We start from the raw sequence: 21471 nt of genomic DNA on the forward strand, positions 1-21471 counted from the left end.
CCATTTCACTCCCATCCCCCTCTGTCCCGGAGATGTATATAAACCGATGGCGTCTTGCTTTCCATTTAACAATAACAGCCAGTCATCCTAAAGGTACAATTTATAAAACATCTTTGGCGTGTCTTTCCGATTCTGTTTTCCTGAGATTGATATCATTTTGTTATTGACAAAACTATACTAATTATTGTAAGATAAATAAAACGTCAACGGTGTACAAAATAAAGGCGCCATTTTGTACGCGATATCTGGAAAGCGATATCCTTTTGTTTTGCCTCTGCTGATATACCCTCTTCCAAAATTGTCTGGTCAGGGACCCGTTAAGCCAGACATGCCAGGGTTACACCGGAACCGTATAAGCTGCGAATTCATCCGAATACACGTATTCGGCTAGTTTTGGGAGTATTCTGTTCTCCCTCCGCGAAAGTGAGAAAATTCGAGAGGGATTCAAGAATATTCGAATCCACTGAAACCATCTGAATCGGGCGTTATTCGGGCAGAATCGGTCCGAATTTATTCGGGCAGAATCGGTATTGGTGTAACCCTGCCTTTACATAAAGTTATGATATTATGGTAACTGCCATCAAATGCCGGTAACTACCATGGTAACCACTGGCGGATCCAGGGGGGGCAAAGCCGGCCCCTCCCCTTTGAAAGGCACAATTGAAATTTGTAATGTAAAAGTGCCGTTAAAACATGTGCCCCCCCCCCTTCTGAATGTGTGAAGCCCTTTTTTTTTCTTGTAATTTTTTTTTCGCGGACGAAATACCCTTGATTTTTGGTTACCCCCCCCCCTTCTAATGGTAACAATGCTCATGAGCTAATCAAAATCAAGGATTCCAAGAAAGATACAATTGGATGGCAAAGTTATACCATAATACCATATAGTAACTTTTATGCAACGGGGCCAGGTTTCTTGAAGAATAAAATGGGAGAAAGGCTAATGTTAAAGACAAACGGAAAGTACACACTTAATTCTGACGGAAATTTGGCAGGTAAAGATCGACTCGTCCTCCTGCGACATAAGAATACGATACCAGCAATAAATTGATGATACATTATTATATAATAACAAGATTAGATGAACACCGACCATGGACATTAATTATGAATGCACACAAGCTTTGTAACGAAAAACTTTGAATTCCTTCATTGTAACTCCATGTATAATTTACTTCCGAAATTTTGTCTGTAAAAGAAAATAAAGGGCTTATATACATTTCACGGAATTGTGATTTTCAGACCCCACCAGCCATCGCGCAAGACCACGTCTGTATCGGAATGCCGGAGCTTGATTGAGTCGCGTTATATGAGGGATGTTATTGGAATATGTGAAAGACTATGTAAATGATATAATATTTTTGGATGTGATAACTATGTACATTATAACATATTTTAAAAAATACAGGGGTACCTGATTTCTCGGGGGTGCTGCCTATGGAAAATAATACACGCAGCACCCTCAGGAAAATTTATGGGGGTGCTGAAGCACCCCCAGCACCCCCGCTTCTCAGGTCCCTGAAGCTGGATGCTACTTTTTTAATTATTATTCTTCACAAGTACACACGCAGGGCATTTTAGATCATTATTACCATTACCGGTTAGTATTCATAGCCTTATTTGTCGTATTTTTATTCAACCACGAGCACTTGGCTTGGCCTCTTTTAAAATCTCGTAGCAAGTAGATCGATCGGACATTCGATTGAATTTACGTAATACTTGTTGAGTGTCTATAGCTCATTGGCCTGGGGGTCCATGTCCCATTTTCCATATCATTGTTGCTAAAGTATATCTACTGTTAGTTGTTTTGAAGGCATGTTGAATTGTCCTTTACCTCTTTAGACAATCTCTATCTTTAATAACAACTTACTTATCCCGACCCATTATTGATAATCGATATGCGCTATAGTCTATATCGTTTATAATTCACGTGGCAGCTATTAACATCAATGCCCCTACACCTATAACATCAGATTCACATAAGTCTTAACCCATTCTGAGTTTTTATTTTGACGAATTGGTTCTCATTTCATGAACATAGAACGAGATATAAACTTTGTGTGAAATGGAAGTTCAATATTAGAATATGAGAATATGAGAAGACAGTCTACTACAGGTATTTTCATTCAAATTTATTTAAGATAGTTGGAAAGAGCAGAAAAAACTCTCTTGATCTCTGTAATTATCCCTGATATTTGTCAAATTCATGGCAAACACTCATTTTTATAGAGACTTGTACCATCCATGCATTTACTGGAGAGAGAGAGGGGGCATTTTGAAATGAAATTGTATAGTTATGTATGCATGAAAATAATCCAAAATCAAATGGTTTATTTCATGCCGAGTTCAACCTACTAGCGCCTATCAGGAACACGATCTTGATCGTCTCATACTTGTTATTCATTTGCAGCTTCATAGAAAATTTGGGTGTTAAGACAAAAACAATCAGCAATTTTCGGACTTGGGTTTTGCCTAACTGATGAAGGCCTAGTTTTGTCTTTGAAATAAAATGCGATCGAATTATTTCCTTATGAATTCCACTCAGGGCAGCTCCAAAGAGATCCTGGGGGCCATTTCACAAAGCTGTGCGTAAGTTAAGAGCGACTTTAAAGAGATAGTCCGAGCTGAAAATATTTATATCTAAATAAATAGAGTGAAATGGACAAAGCAAAATGCTTAAAATTTTATCAAAATCCGATTTCAAATTGCGAAGTTATTTAATTTTAAAGGTTATCAATATTTTCTAAAAAAAACATTCATATGCACATCGTCATGAATATTCATTAGGTGGGCTGATGATATCATATCCCCACTTTCCTTTTATATATATGTTATTACATGAAAACATAGATGTATCATTTTTCCATACATGTGTAAATGATAATGAAATAAGTTAGCGGCAATAAATAACTAATGCACTTAATCAGTTTTCAATCAAATTGTTTTAGTTCTTGGTTGAATAAACCTAATTTCATGTAATGAAATACAAAAAAACAAGTGGGGATATGACATCATCAGCCCACCTAATGAATATTCATAAAGACATGCCTAGAACTGTTTCCCGGAATAATGAAAATCTTCAAAATTCAATAACTTCGTTATTTGTTATCCGATTTTGATCAAATTTCAAGCATTTTGCTTTGTGAATTTTAGTCTATTTATTGAGATAGAAATATCTCCAGACTGGACCATCCCTTTAAGAACGACAGGTGAACATTTCTTATGCGCTAATTGATTACCAATGGACATTGGTGAGTATCATTTACCACAATATAGAAAGGATCACCAGTCGTTTTTAAAGGCACTTACGAACATGAAACGCCCCTGGTTTGTGTATACATGATATATTCTAGTGGATAAATTGTTCACAATGAACTGTTGATCTTCCGGAATCTTTTGGGTTTTAATTGGGACTTCATGACATTTGCTCCGACGACAATATTGCTCCTCTGTAAATTCCACACATTAATGGAAAATAATTTGAACATGTATTTATATTACTGCTTGTGTTCAATCATTTTAATTTCTCTGAGTAAAACAAAACTTATATGTTTTCTTTATTTATTGTACTATATCGCAACGAGTCAATCTTTTCCCCCATTAAGGTCGATTTCATATTTGCGATGAACCACGCAAAATCTTTCAGGGCGAGCGATATCTTATTTTAAGATTTTTTATGTCAATTTGAACGAATTTTATTTCTAAAAGCTTGACCCTTTCTGTTCAACCTTCATTCATCAGCATATCGATACGTATATATACAAAAGTATGTATTTTGCTGCTTCTACGCATAGAACGTCAACGGTTTTTTCCGACATTCTCCATGTATTTGGCATTATATTCCTTTCTATGCAGGTATAAGATGGAAGAATGCAGTCTTGGTGGAATAACCTGTCAATAGGGGCATTTTGATAGCACACATTTAGCGTGTAACGTTACAAGCATTTCCATCAACGTGCATCGATTATCTACCATATCCATTCAACACGATCCCTCACAAACCTAACTCCAATCCTCCTTCCTTGACATCCAATATTTCCCTGTTTATTTTCGAGAGAAGGATTCTATGGGAAAAGCATGGGAATTCAACTGCAATAAACTTGGTCAATAGACGGCAATGAATGAGGGTACTATATATTAAAGCAAATAAAGAGAAGACTGGATAGGCGAAGACACGAGGATAGACTTGAATTGGAACATACGAAAGTACTTAGGAAAATCCCTTTAAGCGGATAATTTTACATACAAGATATAAATCCCTTCTCTTCGAGATTGGCGTCGAAGATCCTAATTTATAGAAAACAATATTGTCCCTTGACTGATGTAAGACATGTAGTCATTTTATGAAATTTATTTTTTAATGACCTTTACCTTGGACTGATCTGTCTGTAGTGGATTTGAAACTCATGAATAAAGGATAAAAGTAATTTCATAACATGGTTCTGATTGCAAACAACATTTTCTTATCAACGGCGTATTTCACGAGGGGAATATCGTTAAAAATTTAAATTTAATTATCAAACTTTATCATGTTTATAATACTTATAAGTTTGCGAGTGTAAATATTGTTATTTTCTTAGTTGTTGGGTTCGAATCCCGACCATGGCGTATACTCTCAGCACGAAATTTGCCCACATTGTGCTGCACTCAACCCAGGTGAGGTGAATGGATACCTGTCACCAGCGCTAGCAGCTGGAGCTATACAGCAACTAGATAATCAGCGCCTCATAAATGTTAATTAGTTGTGTGTTTTAATTGAATTTAAACCGGGCTGAGATTAATGCAAGGCCACCAAAGTCATGATCTCTTGTTGCCCTTATTTGTGTTCCTGTTCTCGGCCTTAAATATCTATGTGCTTTTTATTTTACAATCAACACTTATAGGATTGTGCTTTATGTCTTTGTCGGTTTGCCCCAAAATTAATGAAACCCCCAAATAATTAAAAGATCTATTGAAAGAATATCATTCTCTAGTAACCATTTTTAGCTTTTAATTAAAGTGTATAACCTGACATTTCAATGATTTGTATTTTATCATATTAGTACTCGACGTTGTATAATAATGTCGAAATGGACAAATACAAGGTGTGTTCTCCACCCCCCCCCCTCACTCTATCTCTCGATAAACATTTGAAGTATTCTAGGGTTCGAAAGTGATGAGACAAATATTAAAGACCAAGATCGCAGGTAAATTGACTAATGGGATATACACAAGCTTCGTCGTACAATACTTTGATTTATATTCACCGGTGAGATATTTTGAGTATTTTCCTTAAGAAAAAAATCAAATCACTAGTAACGGGTTTCGACAAAAGCTTTATCGAGCTTCTTTTAGTCTGGATTACGTGACGTCATTGTGTCGGAGGGTTGTGATTCATAGGTTTGTATGTAGAAAAGAATTTTTTTTTCGATTTATGGATTATGAATTCGATTTGTATGCAGAGGAAAATTACACTGCCAATTATTCAGTGTACAAATGGATGGAAACCTACAACTCTTCACTAGTTAATATTTGACTCTTATTAGGTTTAAATTGCTTTGTCATAAAAAGATGTTACACATATTTTGAGTGCAGATATAATTGGAAAGCTACATTATAAGCCGGAAATAAAATATGTCGAAATCTATAGTTCAGAGCTGTAGATTTCATCAATCTAATCTGAAAAGAAATTAATGGTATATCTATGTGAAAGAAGTGAAGATAACAAAATGTTTAATCTGAAAAGCAATAAATTCACCCAGGTTTTCTGTGTATAAACCTATGGAATCACAACGCTTCTAACACATCATGACGTCACGGTCTTATGGCCGGTGAAAAGCATGCAAGAATGCTTATTTTCGGAGCTCGATGAAGATATTGGAGTTATTCTTAAGCTTAATACTCAGCTGATAATCGATGAAAATAAATAAACTCTGCATTGCAATGTTGAGTAGTTTATAGGCTTCCGATGATACATGATTTGTCAATTTCACTATTTTGTCCGCTGTGGGTTGGTAGCATATCGTTGCAAGATAACATCATTTCATGGTTTCTTAAAATTGTTAAGATCATGAATGCCTTAGAAACGATTGACATTGTGATGGATTTATTTGTATACAAACTGAAATTTAACATCATTTTATATTTCTCTTCCAATAAGTAGAAGATCATTCAAATTAAGTTTAATGAGTCGCCATATGATATATCGCCATCTACCCCCAAAAATACCAATAATGTCATAATTTGAATGGCAAATTTCATGCAAAGAGTTTATTTGCAATAGGGGAAATAGGCTCTGAAAAATAAATTGCTAGTATTGGATTTTTTTTCAAAATGGTACATGTAATATATATAATTGATCTATATCATCTGTCAAAATTTCAGTTATGTATATTATTAAGGTCTACATCTTCCAGTTTTCACAGTTTGAAAACATTGAGACCAGCAATTACTGTAGATTCCGGGTAACTGGCAATAACTCAATTTAAAGGTATTGTTAGAATTCTCGACCTAAAAAAAATAAAAATTTAAGCCTAGAGAAAATTTAAACACAAACCTTTAATCCTGTCATGTCTTTTATCAAACGCTTTCATTCGACAAGTCTGCAGGATTGAGTGATCGAACTCTTTAACACTTAGTTTTCCCTTTATTGTATAACTTTTTAGAATTCTTAGCAGTATTCATAAAGGCAATCATTAACAAGTTTTAACTAGTTAAAAATCATTTTACAGCTATGGATCAGCTCTTTCCAACACAGGCTAGTTAGATAGAAAGAAAGCCTTTTTAATTTCTAATTTTCTTTGGTGGCGGGTTAACAAATTATGACCAATGTTCATTTTGTATGTGTTTTATGCATCTAAAAATGAAGTTTTATGGGACTAATATTTGAAATGGTTACAAAATTATTGTCTTATTTGTCGGTTACTACCGGATCATATTCATAAACGCAGTCAAATTCAGAGACGTGCTAGGTTGGCAGTGACTCGTTCGCCTTATGTTGACCGACGTCTGCTAATTCATGAAAATAAATTCTCATAACAAATCGAAATAACCCTATTGGGGACACCGTAACTCAGCCCAAGCTGTCCATTAGCTTATTGATTTAAGTACTAATTGCCGGCAATAAATAATAACTATCGATGCTTTGTTTTCAAGCTCTGTAATTACTTTAATAGTGGCCAGACATAATAGTTGAGGATGTTAAGCTTGCATTTCAGTGTACAATATCGAAATGGAACATAATGGTATCCAAACAGGCTTCAATAGAAAAAACGCTTGAAAGAAAACAAGTGTGAGAAAATAAATTACGAGGAATAAAATAGACACCCTGCACCACTTAAAATAATCCACCATTCAATGCACCGTGATGAATGCGTCTGGATTCTCTCTCTCTCTCTCTCACAACAACCCCCCCCCCCCCCGCTCTCTCCCTCCAGTCTCTCTCACTCCCTCCTCCCCCTCTAATCTCTCTTTCATACTCTCACACACATTCTCTCCCTTTTTCTTTCTTTCTTCCCTCTCGTACCCTCTCCTCTGCCTCCGTTTCCCTTCCCTTATGATAATCTCAGTGGGAACACCACCGACACAACATGAACTTAGCAAGGACGTGGCGCAGACGTATCATTCAAGGGACAATTTCACATTTTTCGAAAACAACGAAGTTGGAGAGCTGAGTTGTACCTTTGGGAAGATGCAAACTTAAAGCTGAATATCTCAGCACCTCTTGTGTACAGACCATCTCTCTCCCCCGGGGGTGATTGGATATAGATATTATAGCCCCCCCCCCCTCGATTTTGGGCAACAATAACTAAGCGTATGTTTGAAATAATCATTTGATGGACAACAAAATGAATACCAACTTGTTTACTATTCTTATAGTTTTTTTATATATTAGAGCTCATCATTTTTTCGATCGGCGGAATCACCCAGTATTAAAGAATGCAATGTTTGATTTCGATTGACTTTTTGTTATAACGCCAGACATAGGAATTTTTTGGGTATGAAACAAAATATAACTATGTGATAAAAATGAAGACCATGAAGGGGAACGATCAAACAGCAAACTGAAAACAATTTTATACATTTCATCTTAATTCAAAAGGGGATTCCAACTCCTAAATAAGTAAAATGTATATCCATAAGGTTTGTTTATACTAAAATTTACATTTCTTCAATGAGAAATAGGGGTGTTTGTAAAGGACACACCCCTGAACTACCACATCTGCTTATGCTCCGCCACACACTCTCTCTCCATCACCCTCTCCCTTATGTCATTTTTTTCTCTTTTTGTCCCCCCCCCCCCCTCTTCTTACTCCTCTCTCTCCTTTTCGCCCCCCCCCCCCCTCCTCTCTCTCTTTATGATGCGCTCTCCACTCCCTCTTCCAGTTCATATCACTATATCCGGTGAACATACATGTAAACGTATTCTCATCTCTCTCATGAAAGCTCTCATGGTGTCAAATGAAATGTTGACTTTTTATAAACGCTACCTTGAGATCCACCAAGTCCGATGTGCTATATATGTGATGTATCATCAGTTTAGTTAGAGTGCTCATTTATTACCCGATTGTATATTTACAACAATACCACCCAAAATAGAACAGTATACATATAGTTCAGCATCCGGTGAAATTGGAACTGCACAATGTGATGTGCTTTTAGATCGCATTAGCTTAACTATGTTCTTTTAGAAAATTAGATCACTAAGCCTATATCCTAAAAGAGTGAAGGGATTTTCTCGCTGAAATATATTATTGTATTATTGTAGTTTAATAGGTGTTTCATCAGTGACAATGTATACAACGAAAATATCAGATGACATCTCAATGTCCAGTTTGTGAAAATAAATATGTAAGGGTATTTATCAGTATTACTGGCTAAATATCTGCATGAAATTATATTTTTGAGAAATCAGTCGCTGCTGGAGCACTGCAATCTAGAGCAATTTATTTTTGAAGATTGGGTCAAGACAATGAATATCTAAACATGCTTAACAACTTTATAAAACAAGGAAATTTCATTTCACTCAACTCTGTATGCAATAAAAGAGTAAACTACTGTCAAATATATTTTTTCATGTGATTTCTAAGCCAAAATAAATATATTCATATCTATCAGCTTCATTCAAATTTGGCAAGACACTTTGTATTTCAATGTTAATGTTAATTTGGATTTGACCTTATGTGCGTTGAACTGTCATAGTCGCTGCCGTTGCCAGTAAACTATTTTATCACACGAGAGAGAAAGAAAGCAGGATGATTTTGTTTCTTATTATATTTTTGTCTCCTTGTTTTCGATAATCATCATAAGTGTTGGTCAGTAGATAGGTATTTGTTTTATCTTCTGTTTAAAACATCTTTACCAATTACCATAACTTTCTTTGTCCGTCTCTCGGTTGCCATTGTAAAATGTTGGATGAGCATGTTTAAACCTCCTGGGCACTGTGATAATCATGGAAACCCCGCATGTACAATGAATATTCAGAATCACATGGACAATACAGGTAAAGCACATAATCCGGAATGGATCTCGTTACCAATTTCGTGAGAATGGTTTTACCCACATGTAATTTTCGCTTTCTGTCATAAAAAGTGAAATTCAATCCAGTATTCTGATTGATACAGCACGCTGACTAGACTCAACACAACCGAGAATTCTAAAGGCCTTTTCCATGTGCAATGGAAAAGGATCTTGGTGGCGTCTTCAACATTTCGATACTCGACGAACGCCAAGCATTGTTACTCATCACGTGACCAGCTTGTAGTGCCGTCATTGGTGCAAGAACGCAAGGACAAACAAAGATTCGTTGTCGTGTGAAGGAAAAAAAAATCATGCAAGTTTGGGAGAAGACACGAATGTCAGCCTCTTTTTCACGTTTCGTCGAACTCATCGGACGGGTCTTACCATATTTCCTTTTTACCTCCATAGTCTTACTCAATGTAGAGAATCACCTTTTCTACTTTGATTTTCAGGCCCAAATCACCAGTCATCGTAACAACCTTGCCACTGCCAAACTTTATGGCAAAACATGTGGTTATAGAATTACAATCAAATTCGATATTTATCCCCCTGATTTCCTATAAACACTCTCGTTATCTAAAAAAACGTCAATGATTGCGCAAATGGAAAGAGCAGAATAACCGTTTTACATTTTTTTGGAAGCATTGTTTCAACGTCAAAAAAGTTAAAATAAATGATATGAAAATAAGTGTCAATTTAACCTCTGTTTGCCTCATTCATAAGGCAGTTCGTAGTTCCATTGTGCGCATGATCAGAGGAAGGTTATTTGTACTTAAGTGACATGGTGGTTTAAAATTTAATGAGATAAGCACCAACTCTGGTGTCTTAATTATTCATATATTTTTTTAAATTGTGTTTTTTATTCACATCCACAAAGAAGAACAAAAATGCGTCCACGAACGACTGGTATTTCTCAGTTTGCCAAGTACATTGTAAAAGTAACAGCATGCTATAATATGCATTCAAAGTAGAAATGCAACAATTACCTTCATGGAGTAATTCAATTTCTTCATCATGCTACGTAAGGCATGCATATTATCTTGCTTTGAAATCTGCCTATCATGATGAAAGAAATGAAAGGTAATTTGACCAAAATTGTCCATGATGTAACTACGAACTGGTCTATTGTGTAATATCACAGTAAATTGGAATTAATGCGATATGGCCTTTTTGATTGTAAATAAGAAAATGTTTGATAAATCATTTTAATTTATTAAAAAATATTGCTTAAAAAGAAACATCCGTCCACTCATCATATCACTGATGTACACATCACGGTGAAAATGGTAGTGTGGTGTTCCTGACTCACGCCATGTATAGGCCTATATCAGAAGATCATGCGTTCGAATCTTATTCCGCGGTATAATATAGCGTCCTTCGCCAAATATTAAAATTAATGAAGAGATTAAACGAAAACTTACCTGTTTGAAGTTTGATCTCCATTTTATGAAGTAGGTGTAGTGAAGAGCTAATGTGAGAAGCCCGCCCCGCGCATGCGCCTTGCCACAATTCAACGTGAGGACAGAGTTTAAAAACCCCACGTAGTGCCCACTGGATTAGTTTTCCAATTCTAGGTAAAATTTCCCATCCACTATGTGGAGGTATATAGTATGTAGGTGTGTGAAGCTATAACCCCTCTTAGACCTTCAGTTAACCAAACATGGGAGGGAGTGGAGGGCACATTAGCTCTTCACTACACCTACTTCATAAAATGGAGATCAAACTTCAAACAGGTAAGTTTTCGTTTAATCTCTTCATTTTATTTCGAACGGTGTACGTTCGATCTAATGTGAGACTTTAAAGTAAACTCTGGCCTCGAAACCATAACTGAAAAGACAAATGTTTGACGTAAAACTCACATGAGCTATTTACAAATCCGTTACTTCATTGGTCGAATCTGCAGTATCCCCTAAGAGCGCAGACACAAACGAGTCAACTTCCTCTACTATTGGCTTGTTATAGAATTCCTGGAATGTTGCTTCTGACCTCCATCCCACATGATGCATAATGTTTTCTACTGGTAAAGTCCTGCCAACTTTAGAGGCAGCAGCAGATCGCGTGGAGTAGGGTTTAAACACCCCAATGTCTATACCTGCTTTAGACATTACTAACTTAAGTCATCTGGCAATAGTATCCCTAGACACACGGCAATGTGGTTTCCGGGTGCTGATAAACAGGTAGGTTTCCTGTCCTCTAAGAGGCCTAGTACGGCCAACATATTCTAACAAATGCGTATAGATGCAAACACGCGAGTCATGTCCATACTTCTTAAGCACTAACTTCTGCCCAGTTTTTCCTGGTTTGCTTGTTTTTAACAGTTCATCTACTGAAAAGGTGACTGCTGAGTCTGTAACATCCATACTGGTGAGACTAAGAAGGTGAAGGGTCTGCTGTCGTTGAGCAGACACTAATGCTAAGAGCATGCAAGTTTTCATTGTCAAGTCCTGAAGGGATAAGGACGTCATGGGCCATAATCCTCGCAAATAAGATAATACAATTGTCACATCCCAAGTTCTTTCATACCTAGGTCTGGGAGGCTTCAAATTAAACACACCCTTCATGAAGCGGGTAACAAGTGGATGTGTACTAAGACTGATACCATCTGACAGTCACTGTAGCTGCCAGTGCTGATCTAGCTGTATTAACCGCACTGTATCCTACTCTCTCATATAATGAACTCAAGAATTCTAGCACAGCTATCACAGATGTTTGCACTGAATCAATTTTTCGTGTGCGACAAAAGTCCAACCACTGGTTAATGTAGGTAGCATACTGCTTAGTTGTTGAGGGCCTCCAGGCAGCAATGATAATGTCTGCAGTCGATCTCGAAAGGCCCTTGTCTTGGAGGTCTTTCCTGACAATCTGCAAGACATAAGGTTTAAACGGTTAATCAGTGGGTGACTGTCCCTGGTATTTGGGAGAGTAATCAAGTACTTTCCCTTTGGAAGAATGATGGGCTTACTGATGAGCATTGTCAGCAATTTCCCAAACCATGGCTGAGTGGGCCATCTAGGCACTATCATCATGACTTCACATTCATCAATTTCTATTTTTTGCAAACACTTTCCAATTAAACAAAAAGGTGGGAAGGCATAGAGCAACTTCCCTTGTTGCCAAGTGATAGAGAAAGCATCTGTGCCCACTGCACCTGGGTCTGGGAGCCATGAAACATACGTCTCAACTTGAGCATTAAGGCGTGTTGCAAATAGATCAATCTCTGGCCTACCATGGATATCACACAATTTCGAAAAAACATCTTTATCTAATGTCCACTCCAGTTGGTCATTGAAATTCCGTGACTTTTTGTCTGCTATAGTATTCATCACACCCGGCAAGTGTTTAGCTGAAACTGAGATATCTCTCTCAATACACCAGCTCCAAAAAACCTTAGCAAGTTCGTTACATGATGGGGATTTCATTCCACCATAATTGTTTATGTAGGCAACTGCCGTGACATTATCTGACTCCAAAGACACATGTATGTTCTTTTTATTGGAACAAAATGATTGCATAGCTAGGAAGGCTGCCTTTAATTCTAAATAGTTAATCTCATTATTCTGTGCTCTGATCTCTTCTTGAGCATTCCAACGTCCTCCCACATGGACCGAACCATTAGATGCACCCCAACCTAAACCAGAGGCATCACTTGTGATATGCATAGCCGGGGCTTGCTTAGAGATTCGTGATTTTGAGCATTGAATGTTTGAGATCCACCACCTCAAGTCATCCTTAGCAGCCCTTGACAGGGTCATATCGCGGTCATAGTGACCTTTATTGAGCTTAAGTGCTTTTTGTTTCTCTCTCTCAAGCTCTCGGTAATGTAGCTGACCAAATTGAACACCCGGAAAAGCTGCAACAAGCTTTCCAATTACTGTTGACACAAAACGTATTGTTACTGTGCCGGATGATAGTAGTTGGGAACACAAATGGCTAATTTCTTGAGTCCTCTCTGTCAGCCTGACACACATGCCTTGAGAGTTCAGTATACAACCTAAAAATGTTATTTCTTGTACAGGCTTCAGGATTGACTTTTGGGGGTGGATGACAAAGCCTAGGTCAGATAATATTTGGGCTGTGTCTCTTACAGCTTCTTGTGCTGCTTGGCTTGAATTGGCAACTATCAATGTATCATCAATATAGGCTACTACACTGTGCCCTTTGCACCTCATAACTGACAAAGGAGGTTTTAGGAGTTTTGTAAATATCCTTGGCCCTGAACTGAGCCCATTTGGGAGTGATTTAAATTGCCATAAATCTTTGTTCCAATAGAACTTAAGATATTTCCTATGATGCACAGCAATAGGCACAGAGTAATATGCATCCTTGAGGTCTATGGAAGCTAAGAAGCAATCTGATCTCAGTAATTGGAGTGCAGTCTCTAGAGTATCCATCTTAAAATGATGATATTCTAAATGATCATTCAATCGTGACAAATCTAAAATCATCCGATGGCTACCATCTTTCTTAGGCCTTGTAAATATATTGGAGATGAATTCTCCTTGCTCATTCACAGATTTTTCAATCACACCTTTGCTCTGAAGACGATCAATTTCAAGAGTTACGGCCTGTTTTTCCCTTTCATCTAATTTATATGGATAAGGAATATGATCTTGGACTGGTGGTCCATTTTCATTGAACTCTAATTCATAACCAGAGACTGTTTTAAGAATATTACTGTCAGAAGTGATTGCTTTCCAAGCTTCAATATGACTCCTCAAACGTCCACCAATCTGCTCAAAAACTGAACATTCACTTACTTGTGATATGTGTTGTCTTGCTTGCCCTTCTGGCATGTCTTCTACCGTCTCTCTGGATTTGGGTAGGTTGAGGCTGGCTTGCCCCGCTTGGGTTTCATGGGGCGGTGACCCCTGGTTGGTGCTTGCTGGAACGGGGCGGCAAACTGCCCCTGCCTTCCGCCTAAAAAAGGCTGGTGTCCCAAGCTTGAACTTGAAGATGACACCCATCCAGCGTCCTGGTATCTCTGGCTGGGTTTAGCATACGGCTTTGCAAAAGGCCTGGCAAATCCTCCAGCTGCAACCGGCCCTTGACTGGGATTGATTCGATATCGATGCTTCCGCATCACTCCCACTGCCTTTTGTTCTTCATCCATTTCCTTTATGGTCCTGGAAAGTTCATCTCCGAACAACCACTGCGTGGTTTTGACAGAGGGTTTGCACAAGTAAGTGTATCTAGGGTGCAATTCCGGTTTGATAAAATTTTTACGGAGCTGGTTTAGTTCGAAATGTGCATTCCCTAACAATGCCACGGCATCTTGTTGGGTTTCATTCAGCTCAGGCACGTCCTTTAAGGAGTTCATAAGAGCAGTAATCCCTTTAACTAAAGGCCTCTGGCACCTCTGAATTTTCATATCAAGTGTACGGGCATGAGGACGCAGATTATCCCAAACCAACGGGTTAACTCGAGGAACTAGCAGGTGAGTGGAGTTAGCAGGTCTCATATACTTCTCGCATGTCCCTGCCAAATATTTTTCCTCGAGTGGGTGTGTAAGAAGAAAATCAACACTTCGTGCGTGCTCAGATCCGAGAACGTCGCCTACCTCAGCAGAGACAGCGAACCTAGAAGCGAACCCAATTTCTTCCTGACCTTCATCAGTTTGCAGGGTATTAGCATCAGTTACATGTTTAGTCAGTCTTCGTTTCTTGGCAACTTCAACCTGCTGATCTGGAGCAGTGTCAACCGGCTGCATAGTTTCAGAGGATGCGTAAGTAGGAGAGTCTGGGTACCCCATCTCTATATCTACGTCCATTTGAGTAGATCTATCATAATCATAATCATGTTCTCCATAGTCTGCATGTTCATAAACATCCCCATAATCATATTCTTCAGGGTCATAATCACGCGTATGATCCCGCTCAAACCTGTGAGTACGTGCACTGCCTGCACCACCAGGCCTTAATCTAGATTTTTGTTTATCACTCTGAGTCTGAGGTTTTGTTTGTGACTGCGAGCACAAAGTCTCTAACATAGACTTGATCTCTATCCGCTCCTCCCGGGAGCGTTTCAACTCCTCCTCAAGTTTTCCCATCCTGCTTACCAAACTTATATTCTTAGTTTTCTTCATACCTGGCTCCGCGGAACCGGTACTTGCCGTACCGGGCGAGCTTGAGCTCCCTCCCTTGGCGGCAGCGGTAGCTGTAGCGGCGGCTGTAGTCCCGGGCGCACCCGAAGCTCCGGCGGAGGACCCGCTCACGGCGTGGTCCCGAGAAACAATGCCTGACCCCGCAGGATCGACAGACAATTTCTTCTTTTGGCTTGGGCCCGCAGGCTCGCCAGTTTTCCTCTTTGTGCAGGAGCCCGCAGGCTCCACTTTCTCCGAATCCTTCATGATGTTTTGGTCGAAAAAGGAGAAATTTTCTGAACTTTTGTAGGTCCACAGATCTTCAAAAGTGTAGTGGCAAACGCAAAAACGTAGCGAAAGTGGCAAGGCGCATGCGCGGGGCGGGCTTCTCACATTAGATCGAACGTACACCGTTCGAAATAAAATACCCATTATGGCGCGAGTGTCAACGTCGACTATCTTGACTGCTAATTCTCCCCAGGTAATGAAGATTGTAAATAAACTGTATGCGAGCTAGCCAAAATCCTGTCTGCAAAATACTTCGAATGTGGAAAGTGCCGGTATATAACATATTGATGTAAAAATTGAATAACATTTAAAAAAAATGTTTGGCCCCTTATCTTGTATTTCTGGTTTGTACTATTTCATCAAGTTTGCAATAAATTTTTGATTTACAGTTTGTTGATTCTTCTCAAGTAATGGTTTTGGCGGGCTTGATTTTTAATCAAATTGGTCATATTCTCGGAGTATATTCTCTATTCATTCTATGTTCATTCTCTAGAATGAAAAGAAATTGGGGCCAAAAATAGTACAGTAGACATGGTACAGAGTTAGAGAAATGATAATCTGTATCACCTAACTGACTGTATACTAACTATCCATTCATAGTGATATGTGGGTACAATTTGGTCGATTGAAATAAACTTTCTTCCAAATCCCTTTTCCTTGTAAGCCAAGGCACGTGTGGAATACATGTAGATAGATAACCTACCTGTCGCCACCATGTGATAAGTGGGTTTTCCACATAACAAACACACCCTATGTTGTTTAAATATATAAAACTACGTCACTCTCAGTAGGGGCAATTAAAAGGTCAGGGAATGGATGTCCTACTTCACATGGGATACTCCGTTTATTCGAGCTTTACCTTCTTCTCCTTCATTGTGTGTGTCCTTGGACATGACTATATGGACTTTACTCTATGGTTACAGGACTAGAACACTCCCAAGAACGCCAAATACTACGATAGGATTGAATAGAACAAAACCAAATCGATTCTCCTTTAATGCATGCGCATGCGCCGTCTTCTGTATTTTCATGTGAACGAGCAACTCCTTTGTCTAACTATAGGCCTACTTTCATAAACTTTCAAGCTGGAAATATTACCTGAAAGTGCGCGCATGACTGAATTGTCTTGTAGTATTATACGTTCTCAGGAACGCTTCCGCCCTGTAACATACAGCAAAGAGAACGACAGATTCAAGTAAAATTGATCTGTGCATGCTCAGTCCTAGATTTCATGGGACTGAGCATGCGTATAATATATAGATCTATATCTAAATACACCTTCATCTATATACCCATTCCGTCGAGATTTTGTTGAAAGCTCACAAAATAAACCCAGTCTTAATTGGCCCACCTCGATCATCCCGTGCATTTTCTAGATCAGTACAATAAACTAGATTTTATCGACGCTTCTGTAAATTTACGAGGAGGTGTCAGGTGCAGTGTAACGATTTATGTGTTGAGTTTACTCATTATCAATTTAACAAGTTCAATGTGTTATAATAGGAATATTGGTTGTACGGTTAATATGTGCGGTGATTATGTCTAGCGAAACAGAATAAATTTTTAAGTAAAAATAGGAAATTACTACGTGAATAGTAATACATTCTCCTTAAATCCTTTATAGCATAATATTGACAAGCCAAATGCGCCCCTCCTAAGAGCACATACCGAGGACATTGTGATAATATTTGCTTAACACGGAGCAGTGATTCACATGGAATGTGATAATCATTGTCATGCTTGGGGAAAAATGTGAAGAAAAAAGTATCGAATGAAATATGGAATGTAAACCCACTTTGAATGATGAAAAATTTGTTAAAAAAATGCTGGAGATGTCTAAAATAAACCTTTGTTTACATTCAGTTATGTCCTCAGATCCAGCTGGCACAGAAAGGTAAAGATTATGCTCACCTCGAGTTAAAATGCTAATTTGAGTTGCAAGGTTGTTGCAAAATGTTGAAATGTATCTGTTGTCTTTAAATTGGTTGAAAATGCAAAACGAAAAATATAAGACATGTACCACACGGTCAGTTTGTTTTCAACATTTTCGTTGACACAGTGTGGAAACGAGCATGTCCGCACAAACCGATTTCTGCAAGCTTTACTAAAATGGACAGTGCTTACTCAAGTCTAACATTCTGTCAAAATTGTAACTTTCATTCGATAGAGGAGACACAAACCCAAGAATACATGCATGTGAAAACATTATCCCCAAGGTTGTATCTTTTTCAATTCCCAGACTTTTTCAGTGTTAATTGTCTCGCCCACCAGAGGTGAAGGTGAGACTTAGGGATCCAAATGTCGTCCGTCCGTCCGTCACAAACCTAATGACACATAACTCCACAACCATAAGTCGCTTTTCAACCAAACTTGGACGGTAGATGGACTTGGGGGACCTACATATTGTGCTGCAGTCGGAGGTCACATGGTATGGTCAAAGGTCATTTTCAGGTCAACGATAAAGTTTACATGCAAGACTCTCTTACGACACCTAATTCCGCAACCATTAGTCACTTTTCAACCAAACTTGGATGGTAGATGGACTTGGGGGACATGCATGTTATGCTGCAGTCGGAGGTCACATGATAAGGTCAAGGATATTTTTTAGGTCAACGTTAAAGTTTACATGCAAGACTCTCTTATGACACCTAACTCCGCAACTGTAAGTCACTTTTCAACAAAATTTGGATGGTAGATGTACTTTGGCGACCTGCATGTCCTGATGCAGTCGTAGGTCACATGGTAAGGTCAAAGGTCATTTTCAGGTCAACATTAAAGTTTACGTCCAAGGATCTTATGACAAGTGTTATTCCATCCCAGTCATTTCACAATGAAGTTTCGATACAATTTTGTTGCGTGCCCTCGCAAATCACGATATTTCTGGTTATTCTCATAAGTGGGCGAGACACAAAATCGCATTTGCCTTGTTTTTTATTGATACGCACTGTATGTCACATTATGCAGATGCAAAACCATGAAGGCAGACAGATTCACCCCTTGATATTTCTCACGGGCATTAATGAGGATATGGTTATTGTTTGAAACCATTTGTCAAACGCTCTTTTAAATCTCTTTAAATCGATGGGAATACGAAAGACATCTTATCAGAGCGCGAGCAATCAATACGATTACACGTTTTTATCCTTTTTCTTTCTTCTGATCTGGATACTTAATCGCTGAAGTGAAAAGACCTATTATGAAAGGGTGAATGTACATGTGGAGCTCAAGAAAACATGGATTGTGTAAACTGACTAACCGATGTCGACCTCTTGGCTCTTGAGTAAGGTTGCTGGTGATACAGTGGGTTGAAGCCGGCGTAGGATGCGACCTCAAACCCGACGCAAGTGTATCAGGGGCAAAGAGTAGACTTTAGCAAACTTGCTTGTAGAGGGAATACCCATTGGCTATGACTATTGAGGTAAATGGTCAGTGATATCCGACAATGAGAATGACCAGTAAACCCTCTTGGGATGAACCAGTCGGCATCATTAGGATTATTACAAAGCACATTGGATTACAACAGCGGCACAAGGTAATTAAAGCGATATACTTTAAAGAGATTTGATCTGTACTATATATATTCATAATCAATGTTTGTGACAGATTGATGAATCTCTGAAAATTGAAAACTATAGTTATGTCTGCCCTCTGATACAGTTTAATGACTGTCATTCTGCCAGTCGTCATTGCAACCAATAGTCTTTACAGACTAATTGTATTATAGGCCTGCCTCTAGCCAAACTTTAATCAACTTCTTTTAAGGTTTTACTGTCTACTGCATTTTTGGAGATCGGATTTGTCTGACCTGTGTTATGAGGAATTAGTGGGTGTTTTTTTTCCTGTTTGCAGCATGTTTGTATTGTGGATAATCGTTATCATAATTTTCGTTTTATAGTCCCGATTTGCTTATTACGTTGGCATCTTTTGTCGTGAAAATATAATATGAACTGAATATCTATATGATATTTAATACTACCGACAAAATTGTGACTTTATCTTTGCAGAGTGGACTTGGCGCACGATAAATTATCTATACCATTATTATTATTATTAACATTATTATTATTACATATCATTATTAACATTATTATTATTACTATCATTATTTCTTAATCATAAACATATATTGTTCATTTCATTTATAATGCTCGTTCTTGTTCTGCTTATTTCTAATCTTCATAATTACTTTCTTAGATACCCTATTTTATTTTTATACATGACTTTTATGAACATTTTGATATTGAAAATATCACACTTTTCACTCTCGTTTTCCTCCAAATATTGCATTTTTTCAGCAGGTGTCCCATCCATCACATTTAATGTATGAAGATCTTATGAAAATACAATGCTTTGAATGAGAATAGGTCTCAAAATATTATTTCATCTTGTCATAAATTGCAATCTGAATAGTATACAGTTCATAGCCAAGTCCTTGCGTACCTATACTTGATGGAAAGACAACATAGTTTTGCTTTACCTAAACGCTCTTTCGTGTATCTTTCCTCAATACACATTCTTCTATATCATACATGTTTTTTTTAATCTGAAGAGACATAATAAGCTAAAAGGGATGGAACAAAAACATGACTAAACATAGATAAGAGATGCTTCGTAGTTCTCCTCATGCTTGTAAAACGAAATAGATAATACCTGTCATTCCTTTTTGCATGTTGAAGCGTGAAATGCTGTGAATCGGAGGATTGCATCCCTTGTAAATCTTCATCGATTTTGATAATTCATGATATCTCTCTGTGCGTGCCAAATCTACTCTACGCAAGACAAAATGCAGATACGTATATTGGTATTTTTAGAAATGATTTTGAAAACTCATTTTAAATGGTACTCCCTTTCAAGAATTCTCTTAACATTTTTTTCCTGAAAATTTTGAACAACATGATATTATATGATTTTGCTGTAATTATGATGCTCTGTATTTTTGTTTTATTGTTTGACACAAAAATATAAGAGGGTAAGATACTAACTTACGGATATGTAGAATACTATAACCCATATGCAACACTAGAAATACATTGTAAGAATCAAAGAGAAATTGTTATACAGCATGATTATTGAGATCCTAGATCGCCTAGTTAAAAAAAGAGGGAATTGTGCTTGTATGTAACATACATACATGTGAAGATGAAATGGCAAAATCGACAAAAGTCCTTCTTTATAACCTTACCGTCTAATTTCCGTCGCCTTACCAAATGGGATTTATGGATATAATGCGATCACGGAATGTTTTTTGAAGTTTGTGAGCACGTCGGAAGGGAGTAAAGGGTCCAGTCTGTAATTGCAGTATCTGTTAGTTCTGGTAAGCTCAGGGCGGTTCCACAAGGAGAGATTACCAACCAAGACGGAGAGAGTGGTCATCGCTGAATGCATCCCTCCATCTCATCAATCATGCCGACAATGATAATGATAAGAAAATACAAATGATTTGCACAGAGTGTGTGCACAAGAATTCGGTGTCTCTCAACTTCGAAAATATACGCAATAATGAAATGTCTCTCAAAATTTAAATTTGTGATGACTGCATGACTGTGTCTGTGTTGAGGGATAAGGGTGATGCGAATCGTTTGACTGTGACCATTATTCTACATGTATAC

General features: G+C 37.9%; 1 protein-coding gene across 1 annotated transcript; it reads right to left on the bottom strand.

The window, feature by feature from the left end:
• Positions 1-12081: 12081 nt before the first annotated feature.
• On the bottom strand, positions 12082-14552 carry LOC121411995. Its single transcript, XM_041604907.1, has 2 exons — positions 14253-14552; positions 12082-12357 (listed from the first exon to the last, which is right to left on the bottom strand). The coding sequence occupies exons 1-2, from the start codon at positions 14457-14459 to the stop codon at positions 12082-12084; spliced, it is 483 nt and encodes a 160-aa protein (XP_041460841.1). The 5' UTR covers positions 14460-14552.
• Positions 14553-21471: the final 6919 nt, after the last annotated feature.

Source organism: Lytechinus variegatus, chromosome 3 (genome assembly GCF_018143015.1).
Source record: "Lytechinus variegatus isolate NC3 chromosome 3, Lvar_3.0, whole genome shotgun sequence".
Classification (NCBI taxonomy): domain Eukaryota; kingdom Metazoa; phylum Echinodermata; class Echinoidea; order Temnopleuroida; family Toxopneustidae; genus Lytechinus; species Lytechinus variegatus.